This window comes from Aythya ferina, assembly GCF_964211825.1.
Source record: "Aythya ferina genome assembly, chromosome: 5".
NCBI classification, from domain to species: domain Eukaryota; kingdom Metazoa; phylum Chordata; class Aves; order Anseriformes; family Anatidae; genus Aythya; species Aythya ferina.
The window spans coordinates 19,644,110-19,665,020 of record NC_140301.1 but is presented as its reverse complement, the minus strand read 5'-3'; the positions used below and the strand labels follow the sequence as shown (position 1 = coordinate 19,665,020).

Sequence of the window (20,911 nt, the reverse complement as noted above, 5' to 3'; positions counted from 1 at the left end):
TCTCTAAATAGTCTAAAATATGTGTCAGCACGTGATGATGGGGGAGGATTGCTCTAGAGGTGAAAAACTGAGTGCTGTGCCCAGTTCTGCCCCCATTAATCAGCTTCAGCGGTTCTGGGTAGCTCCTGGCTCCCAAGATGGGTTAAGCACCATCCTGGGGGAGCTACAGGTGTGCAAGGAGGCCTTGCACAGGTCTAAACTGCAAAATTCTCCCTCGAGGAACTGACCCTCACGTCTGTTTTCCCCATGGTGGCAGTGAATGCTTCGAGCAGCGGCTGTTACGTACCCAGCTGGGGGAGAGCCAAGGGCTGGAGCACTGAGCTGCGATCTGCCCGGGGTCGTGCCCAGCTGGGGCCGGCAGAGGCTGACCCATTTGGTGTTGGGGCAAGCCAGGGGCTCGCTCTCCTCGCTGTGAGCCCACAAGCTCTGTGTGCATCGCTGCTCGGCTTGGGCTGCAGCCGCTGAGGCGGACCAAAACCCACATGGGGTGGTTTTTTGCTGCTGCAGGTGCCTGCTGGGGCTGCAGGGCTCGCCCTCTGTATCTTTCCCAGCCTTCTGAGCGTAGTGCGGTGCTAAAAGCCCCTTCATGTGGTAGCGCAGGCCAGGTTCAACTCTCCTAATTACCAGCACAGCGTGCAGCTGACGAAGCAAGCGGCGGTCTCGCCTTCAGTGGCGGCAGAACGGAGCGCCACAACCCGCTGCCCTGAGCCTGCCAAGTTTTTATTTCTCCACCAGCCGGCTCGGGCCCCGGCGGGGGAGCGCCTGAGGGCGGCGAGCCCCGGCCCCACCTCGCCCCCCGGGGCAGCCCCAGTGCCTCGGCTGCGGGCCCCCGGCGCTGCCCTGGGCTCCCTTCTCCCCGGGCAGAGCCGCAGGTGCCCGCTGCGCTCCCCTTTGCCGGACCCGGTAAGCGGCGAGGCGCGGGGGGCTTGGCGGGGCGGGCAGCGCCGGCCGGAGCTCCGAGCCGGGGAGGGGGGCTCTGTGGGGCCGGGAGGGGGTGAACGGGGACGGGTCCCCCATGGAGCCGCCCGGGAGCTGCCGGTGCCCGCCCCGAGCCGGGCCGGCCGCCCCCCTCCCCGCCCGCCATTTTGCCCCCTCCGGCAGGTTGACCTGGCGGCCCTGCGTGCTGCCCTCCCCTCTTCGTGGTGCTGTCCCCGCTGCGTGCTGTCCCCTCGCCACGCTGTCCTCCCTACCTGCACAGCCCGGCTCTGCTCCTTCGCAGGAGCTCCCCGGCTCTGCGGTGCGCTTGTTGAGGAGGCAGCAAGGAGAGGGGAGCTGCGAGCCGAGGGCTTGCTGCCTGCTGCGAATGTCCCTGTGCGCTCAGAGCTCCATATCCGCCTCTTCCCCAGCTGTCGGGAGTCTCTCGCTAGTGAAAGATGGGGATGGATTCGCATTCCTTCACGAAACCTCCTCCCTGACCAAATGCTGCTTCTGAGGGCATAGCTGCAGCCGTGGCTGGGCGATGGGGAGCGCGGTCCTGGTGCCTCTGGGCTCGGGAGCTGCTCCCCCTTTGCCTTCTCCCCCCTCTGTTGCTCTGCAGCCAGCAGGCTCCTTAGAAATTAGGAGCTTACAGCCCAGGGGCCTTGGTCTTGTATGCAAGTGACTGAACTGAATGAAGATCTTTTATTTTCTCTCTCTCTCTTTTTTTTTTTTTTTCCATCACCCTCTGTTCTTTCTTGCCCAGATCCAGGTGCAGATGACACTGGGCCTCCGTGGCTCTTGTGCAGCAGGGATGCCAAGAGTCTCTCTAGCAACTACGTTAGTGCTTCTCCTTCCCCTTTGAAGAGATTCCAGAGCTTTCCCTCCCAAAAGGGAAAGCCTTACCTTCAGACTGCAGCATCTTTCTCTTTAACGTCCCGTGAGCGTGGGCTGCACTTCGGTGAACTTGTGTATGAAACCTCAGATCCTTCCTGTAGGACTTCCTGAAACAGCAAGGGGAAAAAGAGGCCAGTGATTGCCTGCCTCAGATAGAGAGAAATGGCTATGCTCAGGAATGTCCTGAGGAGACATGATAATCAAAATACAATTTCCTTGTTTAAACGTGACCTACTAAATCTGTACTTATTCTGAGGGAGACGGTGGTTGTTGGGACTCTCGGAAAACTGGTAGCTTCTAGGCTTGCTTTATCCAGGTTCAGGAGCAATTCTAACCTTACTTTTCATGTTCTCAAGCTATATTTATTTATGAGGATTATATAAGCAGGTATATACATACAAACATGCATATTCACCTGCCGAGAGCTATGGGAATCCCTGTGCTAGATCAGAGAGGGGTATCATTCTTCAGGGTATCATTCTTTCTGTCTTTCTGCTGACAGTGGCAAGCTAAGCTGGGTACCAGGAAGTGTCTGGAAAGTCTGCTTGCCTGTTTTGTTTGTCCTTATCAAATAGGACAACCCCCAGTCCCAATTCGGTGCATATAATGAATCAAGACTTTCATCTACTGGTCTGAAAGTTGTATTGCAGATGAGGGCTCTGTGTGTGGTTGTCTTCAGCAGTCTGCAGGCATCGATGGGGTCTGCTGTTACTCGTGACTTTGCTAGGCAGCCTCAGAGAATAAACTAATGGGATGAGGTTCAATTGACAAGTAACATAAATCAAATAGGCACAGCTCCTGGCACTGCGTTCTTCATGGTCAGAGAGTTTTGCAGATATCGATCCTCATGTACAGTAAACTAGGTTTGGTTTCCATAATATAGCCCACATGTTATTCACTGCCTAAATCTTTTTGATTTGATAAGGCTGCCCTGGGGACTGAATCCTCCCACCTCTCTTTGCCTGCTTGCAGGAGCTCATCTTGATTTTAAAGACAGTGACAAGAAACTTCAGCTGTAATAAGTGTGTTTTCTTCCACTGAGCAAAGAAGCATCTTCCCTGTTCCTGCCAGACACAGTTGCTTGTTGTCCATATAAAGGCTAAGGTGGAAATATTTGTTTTACTTCACAAATCTGAATCCCAAAGGATCCGTTTTGTTGTAGCACCCAAAGAGCAGTGTTGAAACAGTAAGGCTCTGTCCTTTGTCGCTGTGGTCCCGTTGCGGTACAGCATAGCCCAGCAGCTTGAAATGGAGATACTCCCGCTCAGTGTTGTTCCAGTTGCCTCTCTTAGTATTTTCCTAACAGTTTTCTCTTTCCCCCATCCTGCAGTCTAAAACCTTTCTTGGCAGATCTCGAGATGGCTTTCACTGTGCATGGACCTAATTACACATGCTGCTAAGCAAACCTGACCTCTGCAGCTGTTCAGGGAGCACTGAGGTGGGTTCACTAAATGTTCCCTGTACACTTCTGCTGCAGTAACAAGCACAATGTGCTCTTCTCGGGCCATATGTTCACAAAGTTTGGCAGCCCTAAGTGTTTGAAAATCACCAGGCAGACATTAAAAAAAAAAAAAAAAAGTGCCATGGGATGACTTAAGTGTTGGCTTTTTTTTTTTTCTTTTTTTTTTGAAAGTGGTGTTATTAATTTGTTTTCTCATGCTGATCTGCCTTAGATATTTCTGGTTGTTGTGGATATTTCTGTGTCTCCGTATAAGCTGCCAGAAATGCTTGAATTCGCCTGACTGCAGGACCTAAGCATTTCAAGCGGAATAACAAACTGTGTAAGCTTTGGGAGAAAATGATGCCAAACCTGATGTTAATGGCTGTTACGGGTTGTGGTACTGTGACTTTTCAAATGATGTATGGAGCCTTGGTTATCTTTCCCATGCTTCATTGGGGTTGGGGCAAAGTGGTTGGGAAGCCCTGTGGACATTTTAACCAAGGGTTTTCCTCTTACCTTGTGTCGTAGAGCACTAAAGCGGGGGCAAGGATTGTCTTGTGTTGTTAGAGAGTGACTTTAATCGTGGGGTTGTTTTGAAGGAAGCGGTGTATGGTGCAGTGCACTGAAAGGGTGCAGTGCTCTTAGCTGATTGGCATAACTAGGGGAACATCTGCCAAGTCCTAAGATCGAGAAGGAAGAGGCTTGTAACATCCCTTCTTTCTATCTAGTCGGGCTACAGTTGGGATAATGGGCAGTGAAATGTGTGCTTGAAGAGCATCTCTTTAGCAGAGATGTCATCCAAAGGAGGAGTTGTTGTGTGTCTGCTTTTAGCCTTAATCTCTGTGCTGGTACAAGACTGTATGGCTTTTCTGCACAAGATAATGGTCCTGTCCACGTGGAAGAGACTGCCTGATTCGGGAGGATGTGTAACAATCACACAAAACTAAAAGTCCTACAGGTGCATGTGGTGTTGTCCTGAGGATGGCAGGAGACCTCTATACATGTAACCAGGAGTCCTGAACCTCCTGAGGTCTGCTGTGACAGTACAGGGCTGGCCTGAGCTTGTAATGCTGGGAAGGTCAGGCAAGTGGGAAGATGTCAGCGTTCAAAGCATGAAAGGTAACATGGGGCAAGGCAACCTGTGTTCCTGAAGAGGAAATGAAAGAACGAATAAAGGCAGCTCGTAAGACCTCTTCTGCAGCTTTTTGAAAGAATTAGCCTTCAGCATGTGTGCAGGTTGAAGGCCAAAGCAAAGCTGTGAAGGTTTGAAAACATCCACTCCTGCTGCTGGAGCTGTGCAATCAAGGTAACAGTACCCAGCCGTTCACCGATTCCTATCTCATGCTCTTCAAACGAATAACAAGTAGGATATATCTGTAGGCCTTTGGGGGTCTAAGACTGCTATCCAGGTGGTGTAAAAAATAAAGATGTGACATGTTTAGGCTGTGCAGTGTTAGGGACCCATGCTCAAGGTGTAATTAAAGCAGTTAGCCAGGAGGGAGCTGTGTGAGCCAGTCTAAGGGCATGTGCAGGGAGCTGTAGGAGTGCAGCTGGGGTTCAAGTCGCCGGGGTCTGTGCGTGCTGGCGGATTGCAGGAGCAGGGTGCTACATCTGCTATCTGCCACGCTTCCCTGAAAGGTGAAGGAAAACAAACTGTTAGGGAATAATCCAGAAAAAGTCAGTGTGGGGGCTTGGGAGAGGTGCAAGGAGGCTCAACTGATACTTACTGCAGGAAACCTTGACGGCCCTCGCTGTTGCAGTAGCTGAATATGCTGAATGCTCCGCCACGCTCAGCAAAACATCTCCAAGCAGGGCTTTTATCTGGCTTAGTTTCCCCTCTGTAACATGGAGAAGAGGAGACTGAGCTCATCCAAGCTGTGGGCGGCCTGTGGGTTGGCAGTGTGACGGATTTGGAAATCTCCTCTGCAGACAAATGGTCTGACTCCCAGAAAAACACCATCAGCCGGCCCGGGCCTTATCTGCCGGCGAGGACTAGCGCGGCTGCGCTGCGTCTAGAGCAAGTGAGCTGCGTGAGCGTGCCCGGGGCAGCTGAGGTGAAGGGATGAAGTGTGCAAACACTGCCGAGACATTTTCCACCTTGCTTTCGCTTGTGGGCCAAATGCAAATATCCGTGTTGTTCGGCAGGTGGGACAGGCTGCCCTGCGGAGCGGGCTGGCCTTCCCTCTGTGCTGTGAATCACCACAGGCCTCCTCCTGGACGCTGGCCTTTGTCCAGCCACCCTCCTGGAGCAGACACCGAGCTCCTGAGCTTTGCCCAAGGAGGAAGGCGCGCGTCATTGCTCAGATAAGATAAACTGTGCCCAAATAACTCCTTGTTACCCTTGGCAGGCGCGGCTAACCACCGGCCAGGGCTCGCGCAGCCCTGAGGAACCGCCAGGCCTCGCCTCCAGGCAGCGTGGAGGCTTGACGCCAGAGCCCAGGAGGCAAGGTGGGTGTGACAGCGGTGTGGTTGTGCCCCCAGGGATGGCGACAGCAAGGCCTGAGGGCTGTGAGTGAGGGAACAGCCACCCGGGGGCTCTGCAGGCAGAAGGACCTCTGCTGTGTGCTGCTGTGCTGCTGAGGGCTGCAGCTGCAGCGCTGCGAGCAGTGGGCCTGCAGAGCTCGGGGTGGTCTAAACAGGGCTGTCCCGTGGGAACTCGGGAAAGAATTTGGATTTGTTGGAGGGAAAAAGGACAAACAGTGATGCCCCTGCAAATGCATGCTGCTTCTTTGCTACTGTGCGTGAGAGCTTCCTTCCCTCCTCCTCCCCCTCTTTGCCTCTTATAGGAGTTTGCAAGGTTTCTCTTCCACCCTCCTTCCCTCCCTCCCAAACTGGCATTTAGACACACTGCCAGAGGAATAATCCCCTGCTCCACACAGATGCACAAAACCCTTTGATTTAATGCGTTTCCTATGGCACAAAAAAGTCTTTTGCTTCCAATGCAAATCGGGTTGCTCGCTCTAAGCCGCTAAATGCAAATGCGTCACTTGTAGTTATTGGCTCTGGGAAGAGCGGTGTGGGCTTTATGTAAAACATAAAGATAAGATGTCAGGAGCTCGTCAGCAAGCACAGCAACACGGATTTGTGCTGGAGAGAGGTCAACGTGGCAGCGGTTCATTCACGATGATCCCATAAATAGCTCTTGCCAGCTTAGGGTTGGTGTATCATTATCTGCTGTGATGTGTGGCAACCGCTCCGGGCCTCTTCTCCCGTACGGGGGATCCTTGGTCTTAAAGGATGGATCCGCAGGGAGGGAAGTGAACAAGCCTCTGCTATTACACTTAACTCAATCCTGCTTTCAACACGATTCCTTTAGCTGGTTTAAATTGCAGACAGCTAATCCAGCTGAGGTGTGCTCACCATTCCCTTTCTGCATCACCTGCATGAGGGGAGAGAGAAGCTGCAGTGGGCAAACAGCTGCTGCAGGAGGAGAGCACTGCCTTGGGAGAACACAGCGTCAGCTAAGAGGATTCACCGAGTGATATTAATATGGAAAAATACATTTCTCTCTGTTTTGTTGGTCCCCTTCTTTCTGCCTTCCTGTGGTGATGCTGCTCGCCTCCCGTTTTTGAACTTGTGAGGTGGGCTGCTAGGCAGGGGGATGTTTCACGCCGTTGGTGTCAAACAAGTTGGTGTTTGTAGAAATGGATTCACACGTCCTAGCTATGGGTGCACTGGGGGTTGGCTGGTTATTCTCTCCCCTCTCTCCTTGTGCAGGGTCCCCCATCCAGGTGCAGGATCAGTGCAGGCTGCGGTTTGGTGACTCACCCTGCTCTGACGCCTGGGTCTCTCTTCTCTCTTCAGGCTGGGCGAGTAACACGCAGTCTGTAATTGTGCTCGAGAGCCCTTGGATTGCCCCAGCTCTGGGGAGGCTGCTACAATGCTTAGATTGGCTTAATCCAATCCGATCTGAAAATCCACTTCTCTGAACAATGGACGTGTGGTGGGGTGGTATTCAAGTGTCTTTAGGAAATGAGAAACCTTCCTGGCAGCAGTGGATGAAGGCTTTTTCTTTTCAGCGCGTACAACTGAATGCACAGGACGTGCAGTATGGCTGAATTAGCATCACTATGGGAACCATAACTTTTGTGTTCCCTGACCTTTACCTGTATAATGCTAAAGATTTGTTAACGTGGCTCCAAGATGCTTTTTTTTCTGTTGTTGTTGTTTAATAAGCTTTTTGTTGCGGTCAGTACTAGAAGCGGCTTTATAAAGGACTCCAGGAGGAGACTAGAGAGGAGGCAGGCCCCGAGGTGCCTCCTTGGTGCTGTGTTAGCAGCGCCCCAGCTGAATCGAGGTGTGCAAGCGGGAACCACGGCTCAGTGTTAAGCGTCACCTCTGCACCAACACTAAACAAACTGGTGAGTAAATTCCCCAGCTCAGAGGCAGGTAACTCACTCGGTCTGATTTTTTTATGCCTTGGCTGAACTGCTGGAGCCTGCCCCAAGCGTGCGTGGTCCTGGGGCTGAGGCAAAGCCAGGGAGGAGAGGAGTGGAGCCATGGAAGTGCTATTTGGAGGGGAGCAGGGCTGCCGTCCTGCAGCAGAGCCCTCTTGGGAGAGCTGGCTGCAGGGAGCAAAGGGGCCTTGTGGTGCTTCGGGCTGTGGAGCTGAGGAACTGCCATGCGTTAGTGATGGCTCGTGTGGAGCCTTTCCTCCTCGTTTTGTCGTCTCATCCATGGGACTGCAGGGAGGCGTTCTTGTCCGGTTGTGCTCCTACCCTCCTCTAAGGGAGGAAAAACACACGAGGAAGGACCCACCTCTGCCTTTGCTTCCTGTGGATCCCCTCATTGCTTGCTGCTGGGAGGATGGGGCCGTCTGGAGCTCCCCCTTCACAGCCCATAGGCTGATGAGGTCTCTGCTGATCAGGTGCCAGCCAGAGACTTCTCAGTGGCAAACAGGTGGAAAAAAGGGTTTGCTCCCTGTGGTGACTTGCACAGCAAAAGCTGTTTGTTGGGCAGAGAGTGTCCTTGAGGCTGGTGCAAAGGGGTGTTAGGGCTGGGGGTGAGCAAAGGGGATGAAACCATGCCGAGTGATGAAGAGTTGGCACACTGGGGTCTCACTGCGCTCGCTTTTCCTTCCTTTGTCACCCCTTGTCACTGAGGGGAGGTGATGCAGCTGGAGCTGCCTGTGAGCCACAAACCCCCTCACCATCGTTCACCCAAACTGGCAGAGGGCTTTGGTTCCTTTTGGTGGGGCTGTGGGATGCAGGAGCACTCCGGCTAGTGCTGGGACAGAGGGTGGTGGCATCTCGGGCTGCTTCGCTGAGGAGGTCCCGTGGTGCACGTCCCACCGCTGGGGTACGTCCTGCTGTGCTCTGGGAAGCTGCTCCTTGCACCGTAGCCCTCTGCCTCACTGTGCCTTTCTCCCAAGCTCTCTTTGGGAAGCAGGCAGTAGCCAGCGACGTACAAGTGGAATCAAATTCAAGGCAGGATTCCCGGGGACAGTTTCCAGCCTGGTCCTTGTTGAAGCGGGACAGGAGGTAGGCAGCAAGCTGCGTGCCTTCCCCGAGGAGCTCCAGCTGTGCCCGTAAGGTCAGCACGGGACGAGAGAGCAGTGCTTCTGTGGCAGCTCGGAAACGAGCCCTTCTTCCCAGCTGTGTGTGAGACAGGGTTATGAGGAATTTGCCCGGGGAACATAACGGCAAGATTTCTTGTGCTGCTTTCCCAAGTGACTGCTGCTAGCCTCTGCTGGAAGGGGGATGAGACGCGTGGGGAGCGTTGCAAACCACACCTCCTCGCTTGGACCTGCTCTGATCCTCTGTTTACAGTGGCGGTGTCATTTCTTCCCTGGCTTTTTGCTGTGGAGCACTGCCGGCTGCAGGGAAGGGGAACGACACCGTCCCGCTGCTGGAGGTATTTGGGGACGGCCGCCGGGAGAGAGGAGAGGAGGCTGTGTAAGAGGGGAAAGGAGGTGCAGGGAGCCTCTCTTAGGCAAGGAATTACTTGAGCAGAAGGAAGACTGAAGGAGTTAGCAAGTCGCTGTGTCTCGGCGGTTTCTGCCTCGGGACTTTCTGCTCTGACTTCCTGCTTTTGCTTTAAGGAAGCAGAGTGGGGATGGACGGACCCGCTGCCTGCAGGGGCACGCCGTGTGCCCTCAGGAAAAGGACACTGCTCCCGGGGCAGGGGGAAATGTGTTGATCGGTGTGGAAGAGCTGGAGACACTTAATTAGCAGATGGGTCATTTTTCATTTTATTTTTTTTCAGGTTACCCAGCGTCTTTGTGAGTGTTGTGCTGAAAACACTTGCTTTCAGTATTGATAAGGTTCTGCAGGTCACTTAGCTAATTCTAGTGGCTCTGTGGCTTTGGAACTGTGGATTTGGAGCGATCACTGCTATAGTTATGTTTTCCAGAGCAAAAGAAAAAGCAGGATGAGCTTACAGTATGTGGGACTGTGGTGTTTCCTTATGAAACAGGTGTCGTGAGCTGGCTAGATGGAAAACTAAGGCTTTTCTTCTGCATGCTTTGTGCAAGTTTAGAATTATTCTTTAAGAACATTCCTTGTGGTGTTCGCTCCTTATGCTCCCCGGTGCACGTGTTGTTCTGGAGGAGTGGTTCAGGGCTTGCGGCTGCTTAAAACACCGTGTTTCCGTCTCGTGGCACTCCGAGGCTTTCCGGGGATTTCTTGGGATTGTGCCCCCTGCGAGAGAAAGGGAAAGGACACTTCTGGTACCTCGTGGGAGAGCCCAGAGCTCCTGGGCGTTCAGAGCGGATCCTCTCTTCTTTATGGGGAGGAAGCGGGAGCTGTGACTCCCTGGAGCCAAGACTTTTTGTGTGGCCTGACAGCCAGGAGGTGTCTGTGCCCAGGGAACGGGTTTCATCGCTTTCCAGTGAGCATTTTCCAGGTTACTGCGGCATTTCAGGGAAGGTGTGTAGCACTGCCAGCACCTCCGTAGCTGGCAGAAGGGCCGAGCCCGTGCCTCTACACCCTCTGTTACCCAGGGGGTCCCAGCCGGGGGTCCCATCCAGGTGTCACGCAGCAGCGATGCGGGCGGTTTGGAGGGGCAGGGAACGGGTTAATGGGCTTCTCGGAAATCGGCTTCCCCCAGCTGTGTTTGTTGTTTCAGCAGCATTTGCAGGAAGGTCAAACTGTCCGTGGGCCCCATGCATTGCTCGTGGGCGAAACCGATACAGTGCCAGCCACAGACAGGCTCCTCGGGGGGCTGCGCTCTCCAGAAATCCTCTCCCACTTGTTAATCTTTGCAAAGGGTTTTTGTCCTTGAAGTGCGCTTTGCAGATTGAGCACAGCGAGGTGAAACTTCTCTCCCCGGTCCTATTGCTAACATACAACCCAGAAATTATAAGGGCGGTGAGATCGCCCTGTCCAGTTCTCAACAGACTGGAGATGGGTTGCCTTGGGTGAGGAAAAAATGGTTCAACTTCACGCACCCCCTGTAGCTGTAGCCCTCTGGAGGAGTTTGTCGCATCCTGCAGAGAGCTTGCTGGCTCAGATGGAGAAGAAATGTGTCCAGTGAGCAGTGTGAGCAGAGCAGAGGTTCTCCTTCAAAAGGGGCCTGCTGGTCTGCTGTTCTGGTCTGCTGTGTGTGTGGTGAGGGAACTGTTGGAGGACAGCATTAGGCTGTTGATTTTTGTTTGTAGAAGGATAATTTCAAGGTCAAGGATGTTAAACAAAAAAAGCTTTCCCCAGTCCTGGGGAGAAGCGTGCCAGTCACCCGGGATAGGATTGTCACGGGACTTTTAGCCTTTGTGCAAAGAGGGCAAAGTTGCTGAGGAACCTTGCAGCTGGCCAGGAGGGGCTCGGGCCCAGAAGAGTGGACAGCTATCAGGAAATTTAACAAAGAAGTGGCAACAAGATTGGGATCCAGCTAGAGGAATGGCCAGACTGAACCAGCATCATGTATTCAGCAGCAGCTGATAGCAGGTACCCTCCTCTTCCCATCATAAATGTGGAACAAAACGTCCCTAGTACGCTCTGGTGGTTGCTTGTGGCTCAGAGATTTCTCTGAGATAAAAAGAGAGATTTCTTGTAACAGCCCTTTGTGGACAAACTCAGGAAGGAAGAACTAACCACTTGTGCAGCCCGTGGATGCATATGACATCCCTGGCATCCTGTGTATGGGAGTTCCACGCTTCAACAGCGCATGAAGAAGTGCTTCCTTGTGCTTTGTGTGCACCACCCAGTTTCAGCTGAGGCTCCCGAATTCTCCTCTCCGAGATGGCAGTGACTGGGGACAGTTCTTTACCATCTCTGCCATTCAGGAATTGATTACGTGCATGACTCTGTAAAACAAATTTCTGCATTCAAAGCTTTTGTGTATCCTTTAGGATCTTTCATCCATTTATTGAGCAAAAATCTGCCCCTGGATAATACATTTTTGCCCTTCACATACTCCAAGGACAGCAAGAGGGTGCATGTGGCTCGTCACCAGCAGAGGACTGAGGGCTCCCCTTGCTCAAGGCAGCGGAGCTCAGAGGAAATCGGCAGTGATGTTCCATTCAAGGCGCCGAGGAGCTGCTCTGGATTGATGTCTTCTCCTGCAAAAACTCTTTGAAAGCCCCGAGGTGCAATCTGCCTCCCGACTGCTGCGCTCAAAGCACCAACCTTCAGCTTCGCAGCGCTGCCGGCAGTGCTCAGCGGGGAATAAAGGTTGTGTTACCTCGACACGGGTAAAATACCCTGTCCTTCTCAACTGCTGGGCTCAAGCTGATTGCCCCTGTCCTCTAGCAACCACATACTTGTGGTGGAACATTAACGGCAGTGGCATCAACGAGAAACTTGATACCTCTCAGGGCCTTCTCCACTTGACCGAGTGAGTGATATTTACTTTCTGCAGGATAATTGTGTCCTTTGTGGCTGTGCAGTGAGAGCTCCAAACCGTGGAAGTGCAGTGACTTCTTCGTGACACTGAAGGGTCTAATGTGGGGTTTTTCCACTCCTCTGCCGTTGGGGTGTGTGAGATGAATCCTTACGTTGCACTGTTTGGGATGTCGCAATGTTCTGCTTTGTCTCATTAAAAAAAAAAAAAAAAAGTTTGGGGAAACTTGAAAGACTTTATAAAGTGAAGAAATTTTTAAAAATGACTTGCTATTAAGCTGGCTATTGCTGTTTGTCATGTCTTGTTGTGGGCTTGTTCTTTATTTTCTGGAAAATCAGCTGCATACTAGTTACATTGACACATCCTAGACCGTTAGCTGTTTATGGAAAAAATGTGTTTTGGATTTAGCTTTTAATTGCTGAGAATTAACTCTCGGCCCAAACACTGCTGGAGGAAAAACTGATGCTTTCTCTCCCGCTCCCCAAGAAAAACAACCCAACAAAGGCCAAAGCCCCGGCTAGCAGGAGCGGTTCCAGAGCAAACACACGCCCGCGGTGTTTGCGGTGCCAGCAGGGTGACACGGCCAGCGTGACAGCTGACGAGTGTCCCTGGCTGGCCATAGGTAAGGCAGAGGGGCAGAGCGTGGGCGTGATGAGATGGAGCATTTGTGACCATCTCCTGGGGAAAGGATACGGTCTGGGGATGTCGTGGACACCTGGAGATGTTGCTGTGATGACTCCTGGCGTGTCGGTGCTTTCTGCTGCGGTGTTGGACTGAGAAGCTGAGAAGGCAGCCCCGAGCGCAGCTCAGGAAGTTCATTTGTGCTCACGTCTTGAAATAAAGCAGAGAACTGTCTCCAGCTGGACGCAGATCGGGGCGAGCAGCAGGTTTCTTCACGGCAGGTTTCTCTGACAAAGTTCAAGAGGTTGGCGTGGGAAGTCATAAAAAACGAGTTCCTGTTTGAGGTGAGGGAAGTGCTGAACTGGAGCAGAGCGCGTTTTCCAAGATGCTGCCGTGAGTGAGGGAGCCCATTCCTGCAGTCCGTGGTGCTGGGATATACCTCCTTATCTTCCCGGCACATCCCACGGTGAAGTCACCCATCGATATTGCCACACGGGTTAGCTCACAGCTATCAGGCTGGGCTAATCTCCCGCTGAATAAACAACACAAAGGTTCCTGGATTCGTTCCTGTTCCCTTAAAGGGATACAATCGAGTGCAGGCAATTAAAGGAGAGAGAGAGCGTGCATGAAGTGTAGCTCGAGATATTACACCTGATTGCAGGCGCTCGGCCCAGGGCGTGTGTGTGGGTTCTTAGTTTTTTAAGGAAAAAAGCCTCATAAAACAATCGGTGTTTTTCTAATTTTTCAATGTATTTCTTTTCCTGCCGTTCCCTTTGGGAAGGGAGAACCCAACAACCACCCAAACAGATCCCAAACAATGGGAGCAAATTTCCTATAGAAGGGAGAGAGTAAAGTTAATTTTGTACAAAGTACGCTGAGAAATAACTCTTTTCTTCCTGCTCTCCTCCCAGCCTTTTCAGAGGCTGTGGCAGAGCCTGTTAAAACAGCTTCCACCAAATGGGCGCCCGGTTCCTTGGAGCAGCTTTTGGAAATTTCAGCCTGCGTGGGACCTCGCTTGACATGGGGTTGGTGGCGTTCTCTGTCAGGGCTTCTCCTCCACGTTCGCCTGATCGGAGAGACTTGCCTGGCTGTCATTCAGTCAGCCCTCGTAATATGTGCCTTTTGCACACAGTGAGGATACTTGTAAACGTGTGTGAGTAATGATAATTGCTGTAAATATGTGAGATCACCGAGTCGCACGGTGCTATAAAACCTGAGAGCCTCGTCACCTGCAGAGGGGACTGTGCCCTACGAGGAGCGCTGTTTTTACAGCAATTACTGGCTTTCCAAAGAGCGGGAGGGAAGGGAAGGCAGAATAAACAGAGCGAGCGGCACGTGTTTGATACAAAATGATATACGGACCCATAAAGCTTTTATTGACCCTTTCTTTGAAATCCTGCTTGTTAGCTGGTGCTCCCGAGTGATGCTCCCGGTCCGTGAGCAAGCGAAGGCGCTGAGCTGCGACATCTCAGGGCTCGGTGCTGGGGCCGGTCCTCTTTAATATCTTCATCGATGATCTGGACGAGGGCATCGAGTGCACCCTCAGTAAGTTCGCAGATGACACCAAGTTAGGTGCGTGTGTCGATCTGCTCGAGGGTAGGAAAGCTCTGCAGGAGGATCTGGATAAGCTGCACCGATGGGCTGAGGCCAACTGCATGAAGTTCAACAAGGCCAAGTCCCGGGTCCTGCACCTGGGGCGCAATAACCCCAAGCAGAGCTACAGGCTGGGAGAGGAATGGTTGGAGAGCTGCCAGGCAGAGAAGGACCTGGGAGTGATGGTGGATAGTCGGCTGAATATGAGCCAGCAGTGTGCTCAGGTGGCCAAGAAGGCCAACAGCATCCTGGCTTGTATTAGGAACAGCGTGACCAGCAGGGCTAGGGAGGTGATCGTCCCCCTGTACTCAGCTCTGGTGAGGCCGCACCTCGAGTACTGTGTTCAGTTTTGGGCCCCTCGCTACAAGAAGGACATCGAGGTGCTTGAGCGGGTGCAGAGAAGGGCAACGAAGCTGGTGAGGGGCCTGGAGAACAAGTCCTACGAGGAGCGGCTGAGGGAGCTGGGCTTGTTCAGCCTGGAGAATAGGAGGCTCAGGGGCGACCTTATCGCTCTTTTTAGGTACCTCAAGGGAGGCTGTAGCGAGGTGGGGGTTGGCCTGTTCTCCCACGTGCCTGGTGACAGGACGAGGGGGAATGGGCTTAAGTTGAGCCAGGGGAGTTTTAGGTTAGATGTTAGGAAGAACTTCTTCACTGAAAGGGTTGTGAGGCACTGGAACAGGCTGCCCAGGGAAGTGGTGGAGTCACCATCCCTGGAAGTCTTCAAAAGACGCTTAGATGTAGAGCTTAGGGATATGGTTTAGTGGAGGGCTGTTAGCGTTAGGTTGGAGGTTGGACTCGATGACCTTGAGGTCTCTTCCAACCTAGAAATTCTGTGATTCTGTGATTCTGTGATCTCGGTCTGCGCTCTCTGAGCACCCGGAGAAGGGCAAGGCTGAATTGCTGCAGCACTCATGCACAGGCCTGCGTGTGCTGCTGGGTGGGCTCCTCGCATGGGCCTGATCCTGCCAAGCCTCTTTTTGTGGGCTCTGCTTGGAGAGCAGGCGGTCTGCCTGCAGCACACCATTGTCCCAGGCACCTCGCTGCCCCTAACATCACTTCTCTGGCATTTCTGGTGCTGGGCTTCCTTTAAAGTTGCCGGGCTCTTTGTCTGCAGGAGGAGTAGAAATGACAGGGTGTGTTCTTCTGACCTGCTTCATGAACTGGCGTTGCTGTTTGGCTTTAGTATGAGGGTGGGTTTTTTCGTTTCCGATAATATTGTTTTAGGCAGAGACACACAGGATCTCCTCTTCGAAACTTCCCAGCAGGTATCTGAACACTTTGTTTTGTTGTACACCTGGGACACTTCCTGCATACCTTTAAAGAATCTCCTTTAAAATTCCCTTCTGCCACAATGTCACTGAAAAATAGTGGTACAGGAACACAAAACCCTGCTGTCCTTCGTAGCTCCGCAGGCCCCAAGCACCGGACTTGCTCCATAATCCTGGTAAGCCACTTATCCAGTTGTCCTTAGCTTTCCCTTTGTTAACTGTTGATTCATTGCCCCGCTTCTGGCAGGGCTGCTAGGAATGCTGTGTGTCCAGTGCCTGCACAATGCCCTGCCGGTGGCGGAGGTCAGCCGAGGACCAGCTGTGGGGAATTTGGCTGGGCTTCCCCCTTTCCTTTCCTCCTTGTCATCGGGCTGAGAAAAATGAACAAAATTGTCATGTGTGCTCAGTCCTCATGGTCACACAGATAAGGGCTTGGCTGTCGACTGTGTTCGAGTAATGACTTTTCTTTACCTCTGTAACGCCGCTTACTGCTACAAAAAAAAGGCTTTCAGAGAGAATAAATTGCAAACCAGGACCTTGTAAAAGTATCCCAAGAGGAGCATTTCCCCCCTGCAGGAAAAGCACCTTGGGTTTGTTCTCCTGTTTGTTGAAATCTGCAGGCCTTCCAAGTTTTATCTTCATTTCTTTTTTCTTTGTCTTCATCTGTGAGGCTTTGGAACTATTCTGCTGCTCGAGTTTCATGTGTAATTATCGATCTCCAGGAACAGTCTTAAAATGAAGCACCAGCCCCGGCCTCGCAGCGGCGGGGAGGACAGTGCTGCGGGCATGGGCAGGTGACGTGACTTACTCCGGGCCATATGGCAGGCTGAGTCAGGACTGAGGTTCAGGTCTTGTGATTTCCCCGGAGGAGGCCTTGCCCAGCAGACCCAGCTGATTTTCTGATCCAGCTTTGCACGAGACAAACTACAGTTTATGCCTCGAGTGGTTAAAATATGTGTAAGACTGGCCTGAGTTGCCTGTGCGTGGAAGAGCACCCAGTGTTGGTTTTCCTTACTGTCGTCAGGGTTCTCCTGTGCTTTCCCTGAGCTGATCCGTGTTTGCTTCCAGGTGTAATGCACAGGTCCCAAGGACCGTCTCAGACCCCTTGGGTGAGGGAAGAGGGAGCAGCAGGACGTGACACACAGAGGTGGCTTCCAGCGGGCCGGGGCGGCTGGAGCTCAGTGGTGCCATCAGGTCCCAACCCTTCCACCCTCTGGGGGCGTTGGTGGTGGTTTGGGCTGGATGAACTCTGCTGCGACCCACTGCAGGTGTTCTTATGGCTGTACATCTTCTGGTAGTGCCATCTCAACATGGAGAGCCACGTCTTCAAGCCAGTTGAAATGGTTTGAACGAGAGACTCTGTCCTCTTGATGTTGAGTTAATGGGCTTGGTTTCTCACATGTAGGAGTCAAATCCTTTCAGACTTTTGCCCGTGCTCCTCTAATGAAGAGGCTTTTAGCTCCACTAGGATTTGGGAGCTACAATATGGCTGGGCTTTTGATAAAACGGGGAGATGCTAGAGGTGGGGATGTAATGCTTCTGATTGCAGCTTGCAAACAAGTCTCTGAGAGAGAGCAGAACATCCTCCTTGTGCAGCCTTTTGGTGGCTGCAGCAGGACTGCGGAGACATCCTCTGTTTGGGTTGCCCTGGGCTCTTGAAACATAAACTATGGCACTGCTAGCAAAAAAGTAAAATCTTCTGGTGGCATCAGTGTCTCTTAGTGGGAAGTTTTAGAACACTTATTTCTTATTCATGCTTTTCCATATTGTTCCTTTTTTTTCTTTCCCTCAGTCCTGTCAGGGCTCTTGCTTTGAACTTCCTTGTGGAACAAATGGGTCTGGCAGAAAGCTTTAGCAAGGTAGCCCGTGGCCACCAGTAATTACCATTCATCAGTGTGGCTCTCTGACTTCTCACCATAGACACCTGTAAATTCCATGCAGCTAAAGATATTTAGGTATTTTTTTCCTCTTACAGGTCTGACTTCTCATGCTTTCTTTCCCCAGCGCTGCTCCCCAAAGCTTGAGTCCAGCTCTGTTCCCTGCTTGCCAGGGATGGCTGCTTGACCTGAAACACATAATGCTCCCAGTCTGTAGGCAGTCCTCTGCAGAGTTTCAAGTAAATATTGTTTCAAGTGACACTAAGCAGAGATGCCCAGAAAAAATACCGATTTGAGAGAGGGAGCAAAACATTCTGCTCGTTCTGTGAAGCAGAACAACCCTCTGGCTCACCAAGCGGCAGTAATGAATGGAGTCACATAGCATGGTGCATAATCGCCTTCTCCCTTTGTATTAGTTTCATACAGTTCTTGCGTGGTGACATTCTTCCAGGCCAACAAGTTCTTTATCGTCCCGACGTACTGAGGGTACAAACAGAGTCGAGTCGCTCGTTATCGTTGCATCTGTACACGGCTTTTAATTCCTTGGAGGTTTCACAAACAAAAAACCCAAGCCCTCGTGGCTAGCACCGTTTAAATCTGCTGTCAGCCTGCTTGCACAGCTCGCTTCTGCCCTGCAGGGCAGAGCACAGAGCTGCTTCAGGAAACGCCTAAAGCAACTGGTGCAACAGGGCTTAAAAATGCGGTGGTGGTGCTGAAGAAAAGCTGCCTGGAGAGCGTTACGTGGTGGGCTCAGCAGGTCGGAAGGTGGGTCGGGGTAGGGATGCGTTGTATGCATCTTTACAGTCGCCCTGCTGTGCTTACAGGGGTGCTCTCTTTCTTAGCCGTTTTGTTTCATGTGCGTGTAAATAATGGGAATTATTTTCTTTGGCATCTGAAATGTCTCCATAATTGTGTGGTTTCCTTCCTACAAAGGTGAACATTTCAGATTAAAATTCTGTTTGGCAGTTTATGAGCTCTCAAAACAGAGGCAAAAAGGGCAGGAGTGCCCAGCTTATTAATTTTTTCCCATCTTATGTCCAAGTATAGGAATGTTCAGACCTTTCTTTTTGCGCTGTGGTACCACAGAAGAAGATGGAGTTACTGTTGGGGAAGTGTTAACAAGAAAATGCTAGCGCTGGGAAGTCAGATATGGGGTCTGGGTGGGAGAGGCGATCCTTTTCCTCCTTCCTCCATCGCCTGCACAGATCTTCCTCCTCGCTGCCTTTGTTGTCCTGCTCTGGGCTCGTGCAGCTGTGGTGCAGGTCTGCACAAAAAAGCAGCAGGAGGAGGCAGGGCTCGTGCTGATGCCAGAGGAACGCGGAGCAGAGGGAAGCATCGCGGGCAGGGAGCTGGCCCTGCTCTCAGCGCACAGCACGGAGGGTTACAGCTGCGTGGCAAGCCCAGTTGTGCCCGTGTGGTGTCCAGCACATACCTCTGCCACCTCTCTGTGTCCCAAACCCCCAGCTTTCTGCTCGGTAGCAGACACAGGTGCTGAATATCAGCCATCAGAGCAGCAAGGCGCGCAACCAGGTGATGCGGTGGTAAGAAGCGGAGGGTGACGTTTGACTGGGCTTTCTGTTTCCTGCCCCACAGCTCTTCCATTTGCCCCTGCCCTGGGGGAGAAAGCTCTGACAAGATGGAGAAGCGGAGGGGTTCGTGCCTGAGATACGTCCACTGGGAAGCAGACGAGGAGGGGGCCGAGGAGGGTGAGGTGACTCCTGCTGCTTCTCCTTCCAGCCGAACGACTGCGTTGGAAGAGGTGGAGGTGGAGATGCTCAAAAAGGCAAGGGAGCTCTTCCAGCTGTGTGACAAGGATGAGAAGGGCTTTATCACCAAGCTGGACATGCAGGTGAGGAAAAAAAAATCCATCCCCTTTCCTGGGGGCAGCTGTAAATGCATGGGTGGCCAGAAGGGGGGAGAACGTGGCATATCTTATCCTTCGGCAGGCGTGGGCGTGCACGTGTCTGCCTCCCTGCGAGACAGGCTCTGCCACAGCTGGCTGCCAAAACTCCTGGGGAGGCCGTGTACCCCTTGGGAATTCCTGGGACTGCAATCCCAAGTTTGTAAGGAATGCATATAATTAAAAAAATTGCAACAGATCCTACAAACGTTAAGCATGAGATGGATGGGAAATCTGGGGAAAAAATCTTTGGTTTATTTAAAAAACAAAATAACACCACTATAAACAACAACAAGCCCACCAGTCTTTTAACAACAACAACAAAAAAGCCCTCTAACTTTTGTTTTTGTCTCAAACATAGCTGAAGCCTTATCTCAGACATTCTCTTTAAGCCTGAATATTTTTTTGCTCTCGTATAATACATTCTGCTGCTTTTTGTTCAAAACAGCCCGTGTTAACAGAATCTCGCTTTCTTTGTGCTTTTTGCTTTAACGTTTTATCAGGAAGGTTACATGTGGGCTGTTTTTCTCCTGTCCCATCTCTTTCTCAGTCTCTGATTAACATTTGGCAAGTCCAGTTTAGTAAACAAATCCTGGTTTGACTTTTGACTCATGGGTTGTGTGATGCCTCATTCTGTATACTGACGTTAATAAATATTTCTTAAGCTTTATCTAAAGCTGAGTTTTTAACGGATCGTGATGGGTTTTTGGCCCAGACCTCATGTTATTTGGAAGCTTCTTTGGAAACCCCTTGGCACTGTGTACTCTGCACATGTATTACAAAAGGAAATCTCTCTGTTCCTTGTCTGCGTAGCGGGAATAATGATGCAATCCCAACAGACAGATGACAGAAGGAAGCTAACTCTCTGCTACAGACTGAACGTTTTGCTTGTGATCTGCAAGGTTTCCTGCAAGAGCTAGGAGCTGAACGCAGACACCCTGAGTCCTAGATCACCAGTCTGTGCCCCCTTTCTGGCTGAAGAGGTGGAGCTGGGACCTGATGTGCCCACGGAGCTCCCTGGGAGCAGCAGTGTCTGCAGAAGGCACAGCCACCCTTGGGTAGAGCCTGGGCAGGGCTGGGCTGGGACAGGTGGTGAGCTGGAGGCTGAAGTGGGGCTGGAAGAGGGATGAGCTCCCTTCAAACAACAGAACCTGGAGCTCTCTCTGCAGGCCTGGTTGGATCACCAGGTGATGGAGAGCTTTATCAGTGGGCTCAAACGGGCGCTTGTGGTGTGACTCAGGCACACCCCAAACTGTCTCATCCGAGCCAGGGCACAGAAAGCTGGGTCCAGCAGAGACAGAGCAGGTCACGGGGAAGCCTTGCGTCATGCCTTCATTTTGTTCGCTCTTTTTCTCTCTGCAGCGGCTTCAGAGTGAACTCCCCCTAACGCTTGAGCAGCTGGAGACTGTTTTTGACAGCTTGGAGCAGAACAATAATGGATACCTGACGCCTGTGGAGTTCAGCATGGGGCTGGGTAAGGACTGCACAGAGAAAGAGGAAGGAAAAATCTGTTGCAGATTTTTTTATGCTGGCAAGAAAGCTGCAAGCGCAGTGCTTCTGCTGAAGCTGTACCAGTTATGCGTAGCAGTGCCCCATGGTTACCTGAATATCACTGGAGCAGGTG

General features: G+C 52.0%; 1 protein-coding gene across 12 annotated transcripts in view; it reads left to right on the top strand.

The window, feature by feature from the left end:
* The first annotated feature begins 119 nt into the window (after positions 1–119).
* CRACR2B (calcium release activated channel regulator 2B) overlaps positions 120–20,911 on the top strand; it is a 43,078-nt gene continuing 22,286 nt past the window's right edge. The window contains exons 1-5 of one of the 12 annotated variants that reach the window (XM_084521125.1): positions 120–903; positions 5,602–5,701; positions 18,981–19,039; positions 19,125–19,236; positions 20,650–20,761. In XM_084521125.1, the coding sequence (XP_084377251.1) occupies positions 19,159–19,236; positions 20,650–20,761 (190 nt within the window). In that variant the 5' untranslated portion in view covers positions 120–903; positions 5,602–5,701; positions 18,981–19,039; positions 19,125–19,158. Of the gene's footprint in view, positions 904–4,358; positions 4,560–5,601; positions 5,702–7,533; positions 7,615–8,852; positions 9,107–9,457; positions 11,134–11,537; positions 12,023–15,192; positions 15,687–16,825; positions 18,153–18,980; positions 19,237–20,649; positions 20,762–20,911 lie in introns of those variants that run through there. The other 11 variants (XM_084521121.1, XM_084521118.1, XM_084521120.1 and 8 more) reach the window with 11 other exon arrangements.